Source organism: Brassica oleracea, chromosome C2 (genome assembly GCF_000695525.1).
Source record: "Brassica oleracea var. oleracea cultivar TO1000 chromosome C2, BOL, whole genome shotgun sequence".
Lineage (NCBI taxonomy): Eukaryota > Viridiplantae > Streptophyta > Magnoliopsida > Brassicales > Brassicaceae > Brassica > Brassica oleracea.
Genome location: NC_027749.1, coordinates 14,744,808 through 14,754,347, shown reverse-complemented (window position 1 = coordinate 14,754,347; position 9,540 = coordinate 14,744,808). Strand labels below are relative to the sequence as shown.

Here is a 9,540-nt window from a genome sequence, read left to right as displayed (position 1 = left end):
TATATGGTTAATGTGATTGTTTAATTTATTTTAATTATGTAAAATCAAACAAAAAATGATGGAAGATACAAAAATTGTTATCAAATCGTTATTATTTAAAGTAATTAATTATTATATATAAGTTAATCATATTAAGTAATTTTGTAGGTTTATTTAAATAAAAAATGAAAAATATATTTTAATACTACTAATCAATTTGATAGTTAATTTAATAATAGTATAATATATGTTTAAATAGAGCAACTTTTTTTAAGGATTTTAAAAACCATTTTATTAATGACAAGTGGTTATGTCAAATGTTATAATCATTTTCAATTAATATATCAGGGATGAGTACAAGTTTGAGATGCTTTAAATAAACTTAAGAAAATATTTTTTTATACAAAGAACATATGACTTTCTTTTACAAAACAAAACAACATACGACTTCTTTGCCATTTCATATTTACTCGAGAATAAGAGTCATGACTAACCAAAAAAAAGAAAGAGTCATGACTAACCTATAGTCCGACTGATAGGTTTGAATACATATTCTTCAAAAGTTGACTTTTATCATCCCACTAACTACGATCATGGATGTTGTCAGCATACTATCTTCTTCTTACTTTAATATTTCTTCATTAGCCAGCCACTTATGTTATTCTATTGCAGTTAAATAATGACGTTCAATCTAAATCACAAGAAAAAAAAGGTCAATATATACCACCATATACTTGACTCTTCCATTGTTTTTATTCACTGATCTTTGAATAAAGTGTAAAACACTATAAACTAATGAAATTATAAATTTGACACATAAAACATTTCTGTGATTGGTTAGGTTTGGTTAATCTAAACCGAACCAGTTTCATTTTTTGTAAAAGTCTAAATCATATTAAAACGACGATGTTTGTTATTTAATCAAACATTCTGCTTTTAACAATTTCATTTTAAAATCGTGTAATACATGTCAACCATTCGCAATCATAATTCCGCTAAGAACAATTCGCAGTAATAATACAGATCAACGCTGAACTACTTCCGCTTATAGCAATTTCAGAAGCGTCTTGACATGCAGTGAAAAAGAAAACTGTATAAAAAAAGTAATACATTTGGTGAATGATTCTTAGCTCTTTCACCATCGTTTATCTCTGTCGCCAGAGACTGTTCCACCCAGTCTTATTTCTTTCACCATTGTTATGTCCGAACTCCAAAATTAACATGTATATTAAAATTAAGGAATGTTCCATCATGTATGTTTAATTAATATCATATTTTATTTTTAACAATATGTAATTTTTTTCATATAAATAAAAATTTTGGTTTTGATTTTTACATTATATATATATATATATTCATATTTGATATTATATTTTATTTTTTAAATGTGTTATTTTATTGTTTTGAATTTTTAAAAATATTTAAAAATATTAATTTTTAATTAATTTTAAATCTAAAAGCTTTAACAATTATATATGTATTAAAATTATTTTTATGTTATATTTTGAATATAATTTTTATATGTATCCCATTTTATAAATTAATTTTGTAAAATAACAACTCTATTTTATTTAAAGCTTGAAATAGTTATATATATGTTTAAATTAATTTTCTATTATATTTTGAATAAAATTATATTTATTGAATTATGTATTATTTATTAAAATAAATAATTTTAATAATAAAAATAAAAATAAAATTATATATATTATTTTAAATCTATAAATATTTTGAATCGCTTTTTATCCACTTTTACCATTCGAAGATATGTTTTGGACCGGTTAATTCGCTTGATCCACTCTCGATCTACTCGATCCGCTCGATCCTGCTAGATCCGCAATGCTTGCTCCGCTTTTCGCATTCGGAGTCGAAGACGAGTTGATGGGTTTGCTTCTCGAATTATGTATTATAATTATTACGAAAAGGAAATGTTAAAAGTCGAAGTATCATAGTGGTTGAATGTTGCTGAGATATAAGTTCAGAAATTGATTGCCATGCCATAAGTTGGATATCACTTTAAAAAATTAATCAAAAATATTTTAAACATTGTGTTTAGGGTTTAATGATTAATATTGTTTACGGTATTTAACGGGTGGATTGAGTTTATAAACTTCTATAAGTAATTTAAACATTTATAAATGATTCAGGAGGTTTAGTTTAGTTTTTTAATCACAAACTTAAGGTATTTATGAAAATGGTTATCCTTTAAAGATAAATTTGAAAAGAGTATCAAATTTATAATAAAAATAGAATTCTCCCATATAAGTTTTGTCTTGGATTCAATTCATCATAGACGAAAATTTTAAACTTTTCTTTAGCAAATATCAAATGATGTCGTTTTATTTTGTTCCGTTAAAACATTTTTTAGACAGGTGCCAAACCAAACCTATGTTATAATATTTGCATATAAATTAATTTAATAAATTGATGCATGTTATTTAATAACTAAATTTTAATTGAATATATTTATAGAGTAAAAATTATTTTATAATCACTTCATATTATTACACAATAAAATATCAGATATATTTTTTGTTCTTACACATGTATCATAACACATGCTGCATTTTTATATTTTGTTTAGTTAATCTTTTTATATTTTTAGGTTATCTTGTATATCTACATTCATTCAAATGAATTCTACAAATCAAAGTATGTTTCGAATCAGCTATATTTCAATGTAATATGAAAGTTTTAATGTTACCAATAAATTAGACTTATGTTTAATAATATTCAGTGAAAAAGTGATCTGTTTTCACAAAAACAATTATAACATATGCATGTATTGTTTAATTATAATTAATATTTTTAACATTCAGTCAAACATGATGAGTTGGTAAAGTAGTTAAATATATATTTGTTCTGCAGAATTTACTTGATCTATATTTGTTTTGCATAATTCAATTGATTTGTATTTGTTCTGTATGATTTCCATTATCAATTTGATCTAAACTTTTTGATGGACGTAGCGTAAAACTTTATGAACCCACCAACAAAAGCAGTCGAGGCATTACATTATAACCTATTCAAACCTGTAAACTACCTCGGTGGACATAACATACACGAGGAGTGTATTGATTGGTTTGACAAGACTATGATGGAGAAAATCTTACAGAAAATGGACCAGTGGTCTTTTTTTTCTGAATTTGAGAGTTGTTATTGACTATTGAGTATAGTTATCACATGCGAATGATCAAGTCAGGTGGAACTTGTGCACCAATCGAACTACAATCAATCTTTCTTTATGACAAAATTCTCTTCTTTTATCCCGTTTCTTTTTTAAAAATTCATGCCACCCTCTCCTTTTCTTTTCTTTTTTGTTGAATCTTCTATTGCTTTTTACCCGTAAATTGCTTTGCTTTTTTAAACCAAGTCGCTACCAGCTTTTTGGGATGCAAATTATTCTTATGTTACTATTTCTGGTTTGGATTAGCATGGATGTTAAGGAGTAGACCTGGACGTTCGGATACCCGTTGGCGTTCAGATCGGATTTTTTGGATTTTCAGATTTTCGGGTTTATGCTCCTAGGCCCCATACTAGAATTTTATTAGTATGGGTTGGATTCGGATAATAACACTTCAGGTTCGGTTCAAAATTGTATTGCGTCCTAAAACCTATAAAGTAATCATATATCATACGGATTCAGATTATATCGGTTCGGTTCGGATATAACTGAAGTAAAAAAACAAAAATTTTGAAGCAAAAACATAAAGAAAATCATCTAAATTAAATACAAATTAATCTATCACACGTAAAATTGATAAAATAACAATAAAATGTTAAATCAAGCATGAAAATAAACATCATTTGTAAACAATATGTATTACATTATAGAAAATATACTTTTTTTTTTATTTCAATGAGTAAATTATAAAATACTTATTTATAACTAACTGTGTACTTAAAACATTTATTAAAATTTTAATATTTATTATTATATATCATATTACCACAAATATTTAATTTAATAATTGAAACACTTATATATATATTTCAAAATATTTATACTGACTATTAATTTTGGATTTTTCGGGTTACTCGTTCGGATTCAGTTAATAACACTTCGGGTTTGGATATTTTTTGTACCACCCTACAAAACCCGTTCGAGTGTTTTTACATTTCGGATCGGATAACAGATCGGTTTTTTTGGTTCGGGTTCGGTTCGAATTTCGGATTCCAGATTTTATGTCCATGCCTATTTAGAAGCATAAGGCCACCAGCAATGGTAGTCTATAGATAGGTTTCTTCCAAATAAAATAAAAGAAGAAATAAGAATCTTCCAAATAAAATAAAAGAAGAAATAGGAAGAGAAAAGTGAGAAGGTACCTTCGGGAAAAGACTCATCTATTGTCACAAGAAATTCTATTGCCACGTGTCTATTAATTAGTGGTTTAGTTTATTTAAAACAAATTGATAAAATCAAATTCATTGTTTATATTTTTAAGAAACTAGTGTAATCTCTCACCACCAAAGATGTTCTAAGGGCACCCGCAGCACTACCTATCTCAACAAAATTCTTGTAATAAAAATAATAAAACAAATCAAAAAGCAAGAGAGAAGAAGAAATAACAGAAGAGACGTCTTTTGCCTGAGGTACTAAGAAAAAAAAACAGAGAGACTCAGATTAGTTCTGTGACACTACTATTGGCCTGTTTTTTCTATATTAAAATTTAATCATTAAGACAAATTATACTAATATAATATTATGAAAAACTTTGATTTAGAACCTTCATCAATGCCGATGCTCTAAGATTATGGCAAGGCTGATGTTTTAATAATTAAACAAAGCAGTTACAAGACATTCTATTTTTTTTGTCATATTTCAAATACGAAGAGTTAATCTACCCTACGAACAGGTAATAAACAAAGGAATAATATATAAACATTTTAAGTTTTGATGAGAATCTACAAAAGTAAATGTACTCTTGTAGCATTAAATTTTTATTTTTATTTTCTTCTTAAATGTCATAAGTATATCTTATCACTAAACAGATTCACGAAAACGTAATTGTTTTATATATATTTGTTCAATATTTTCTATTTTGATTATAATAGTATGTATATTATTTCAATAAAATACTGCAATCCTTGAGTTAAATACGTAAAACAGGGATTACTTTTCATTTTGTATGTTGATTAATTGTTATTTTATTTATTTATATATATTTTCTTAAAATTTTTTATTTGAATGATGTGAAAAATACTCGATTTAATGTGAGAAAAAGTAGATAGAGTTGGTCATACGTTATAAGAACATCATATTAATCGTTACTATTAAGAAATAAAATTATTGAATCTTTATTTGTTATTGTATTAGAAGATTAAATAAACCATACAATTTCCAAAATGATGGTACTAATTAAGTTTTAGAATATGTTCTTTAATAATTACTTCCTTATCTTGAATTAATTTAATTTTTAATGACTATAATTTGTTTTTATTAAACAAAAAGTTTTTATTTAAATTTTTTATATGTTCAAATTTATTTAAAATAAATTATTTTGAAATAAAAAATTTTAAGATATATTTTTACTATAATTTTTGATTAAATAATAATTTTCAACCTTCGTTTTCTTTCTCAAATAAAAATGTAACATTTTTGTAAATGTATTTGGATTAAGCCCATACCAATCTTTTGAGCCTTGACTTAGAAACCAAACAAATATTCTCCAACAAGTTTATTGTTATACATAAGATTTTTAACGTGAAAACCCCTCAACTAAGCTTGTTTTGAGTAAAAACTCTCAAACTAAATATTTAACGAAAAAACCCTCAAACTAATTTTATTTAATGAATTAAACCATAGCAGGTCATAATTATCATTACTACCGGTAAATCTTTAGTTTGAGGGTTTCTACATTAAGTAAACATAGTTGAAGGGTTTTACCATTAAAAATCAAAAAAAGAAAAAATTCAAAATTTTATAATATTATCTAAAAATTAGTAACTTAAATTTTCAAAATTAGCACTTTTATTTTTTTTTGTAAATATATGAGTTTGGTGTGTTTTTAACATCAACATTATATATGTATAATTAAAAATGTAAAAACTCAAAAAATATAATAAATATTATCTAAAGATTTATTATTACAGTTTTATTAAAAAAGATATAATTTCTATTATATTTTCTTGTTTTTTACATTTTAACCTTTTAGTAATTTTATTACATGTAAATCTTTATTACATTTTTACTAGATAAGATATAATTTTTATTATATTTTTTTTGTCTTACACATTTTTAACATTTTAGTAATTTTATTACAGGTAAATCTTTAGATAAATTTTTATTATATTTTATGGGTTTTTAAGTTTTAAATTTATACATATATGATGTTGATGTTCAAAACATATCAAACTTATATATTTATAAAAAAAATTAAAAGTGTTAATTTTGAAAATTTCAGTTACTAATTTTTTAGATAATATTATAAACATTTTGATTTTTCTTCAATTTTTAATGGTAAAACTCCTCAACTATGTTTATTTAATGTAAAAACCCCTAAATTAAAGATTTAACGGTAGTATGACCTACTAGGATTTAATTCATTAAATAAATTTAGTTTGGGGTTTTTTCGTTAAATACTTAGTTTGAAGATTTTTACCCAAAACAAAGGGGTTTTAACGTTAAAAATCGTTATAAATACGATGATTCGTTAGCTAAAAAGTGTATTATGTGATCATCATGATGAACTCAAAAGTAGAACAAAAAGCAGATTCCAATGCCACTACCGTATTCATAGTCCATCTTTTCCGAATGTTAAGATACTGTTTGCATCAAAATGAATAATACATACGTAACATGCTATATATAACACTTTTATTTCATGTAGAATGATATAAATATTGCATCACACACCATATAAATAAAAACACTCCCCCCCTCGGATTTATTTAATACATATAAAACTACTATATTTATTATCACCGTTCATTGCTCGTATCGTAAAAGGCTTCTTATAAGACTATAGATGCATAAATCTCATTATGAGTGTGCAATATCAAGTTATTAAAAGAAGAAGAGGCTCATCTAACTTCTTCGTCCTCCGCAGCCACTCTCCCTCTGACAATTGTAGAAAACCGCAGCCACGGGAAGGCCGAGATTGTATAGGGAAGCAAACTCACGAGTGTTGAACTGTTGGCGCCATCCTGGTTCATACACTGTTTGCCTACCGAGCTGTCGGAACAATACCAGCACGATACGATGAATACCCGAGTTGGGCCTTGGACTCTCGTAAGATACAATCTCATTGCCTGTAAATACAACATCAAACACATGTGAATTCGTTCTATCGACTGTCTAGCGATCAATCTATAGAATAAAACTCACCAAAGTTTGTTCCAGTTGTCGCTGGGATATCAGTCACCAACCTGTAATAAGAGTACCCACATAATTCTCTAAGATATTGCACATATACATTTCTTATATGCACATCTAAAGCTTTTGAAATCCCTTGAGTTTATCCTTGGTGTATGGGCTTTGTTAGGAGACAAAGTGATAAAACGCTTTCTTAAACCTGATTATACATGTTCTGGTCTACTAAACGGAAGATGTTTGACTTTTGTTATAACTGATTTACAAATTTTCAAAGTCTCCAACTGATATACATATCATGTTGCATGTGTGGTTGAGTCTATATATTTATATCTAACTAAAGCAAACATGTTTGAGGATAAAAAAACTTGAATAAAAGAGGTGAATTAGTGCACAAACCAGTGAAGATATTCTCGGAGGTGAGGATTGCTAGGACTTGGAACATCTGGATCCACCATAACCTACATTAAACCCATGAACACTAAAATCCGTTACAAATAAGACGAAGAATGAAAATATAAGATTATCATTCTCAAACTTATCAAGAAAGCAGAAGTTACTTTTTGAAGTTTGAGAAACGAGGTAACACAAAAAAGAAGAAGAAGAAAGATAAATAGAAAAAGGTAGGTCCTAGCTATATGTCTTGTATAGCAGAGTATTTACAAGACTGGCTTGAATATACCGATTCAAACAGTCATACAATAGAGATAATAAAATGAACATTATATATTTTTGTAAATGACCATTGAGTTTCTTTATTATTATTATTTTGCATATTCGAACCCAGATATTTTTTTTGCCTTTTTAAAAGCATCGAAGAATTAAAAAACAAAAAAAAAACAAAGATACAATCTAAATTTTTGGAGGAACAAAGAAAAAACCAAGATTCTTACCCAAAATAAAAGAATGAGTATGCAAAAAGTTTTTAAGGAAAACATCTGGGATTTAGATAAGAGACAAAGAAATAAAATAATTGTGAAAGAATATAAAATTATTTGTTCTAATAAAAACAAAAATATAAAACTGTTTACATTTAGTTTGGTATTTGATGAAATGATTCATGGGTATAATACTTTATGGTAAAAAGTAAAAAAAAAAATACTTCTTAACATGGGTATCTAGAAGTTAAACAAATAAATCGTAAGAAAATAGAACAAGGGAAATATTATCTAAAGGCCTCCTTATGGGTCTGCATGGCCAAGTAATAGTAGAAGACGAATAATGAAGAAATGAAGAAGAGATGAGACAAAAGAGAGTTTAAATGTAAGAACCAAAGTGTAGAAGTTCCTTAGGTCTTCTCCACCAATCTCAACTCTTGGCTTGTTGAGAACTTGAGAAGGCCTTAGATCCAACCCATTTGTCACCTCTCTTTGGCCATAAGTAACCCTTAGATCGATTGATCTTGTGAAACATTCAAGAACGTCTCCTACAACTCTCCCTACCACAAGAGGATCTCTATTACTTAAAGACATCTTTGATCTAAAACAAACAGGTGGTTTCTGATTTAATTTTTTATTCTTCGTTCTTGTGAACTAACCCTCTACTAGTAAGTGATATATATAGTGTCTTGGGAGTTGAATTAGCTTGGGTCGGTGAACTCATCACCACAATATATTTCTTGTCTAGTGATGTACGAGAATCTAAAACTGATTCTATGTACATCACATATTGTCTTTTTATTTTTTATTTTTATATCTGTGGTATTCTTCCAAAGCCACCACTCTAGTACCTAGACTGACACTACAAGAAAACAACTAGTTTCCTAGGGATGATTTCGTCGGAAATCCGTTGGAATAAGCCATTTTCGACAAATTTCCGACGAAAACAGTTGTCGGTTATAACTCGTCGGAAATAAAAATTGCGTCAGAATTTCGTCGAAATTTCTAACGAATTTACGACGAAATCCGACAGACATATTTATGACAAAATTCCGACAAAAAAAATTCCAATGAAACTCCGACGACAGAATTCCGACGAACATATTTCCGACGAAATTTCGACAGACTTTATAAATTATTTAAAAAAAATAAAACAGATTTTATTTAAATATTTTTAATAAATATTTTTAATTCATTAAATATATATAAAATTTTAAAATTAGAAAAACGTTTTTTAAGATAATTATTATTTTTAAATCATTTATAATAAATATTTTTAATTCTTTATATATATGTAATTAAAATTAGAAAAATGTTTTTGTAGTATAATTGTTTTTAAAATCCTTTATAATAAATGTTTTTATAAATTTT

The 9,540-nt window shown here is 26.5% G+C and overlaps 1 protein-coding gene across 1 annotated transcript; it reads right to left on the bottom strand.

Annotated features, from left to right (window-relative positions):
- Positions 1-6,804: 6,804 nt before the first annotated feature.
- Positions 6,805-8,800, bottom strand: LOC106326016 (protein FLOWERING LOCUS T). Its single transcript, XM_013764059.1, has 4 exons — positions 8,563-8,800; positions 7,691-7,752; positions 7,307-7,347; positions 6,805-7,230 (listed from the first exon to the last, which is right to left on the bottom strand). Exons 1-4 carry the CDS (start codon positions 8,761-8,763, stop codon positions 7,007-7,009), a joined length of 528 nt encoding a protein of 175 aa, XP_013619513.1. The 5' UTR covers positions 8,764-8,800; the 3' UTR covers positions 6,805-7,006.
- Positions 8,801-9,540: the final 740 nt, after the last annotated feature.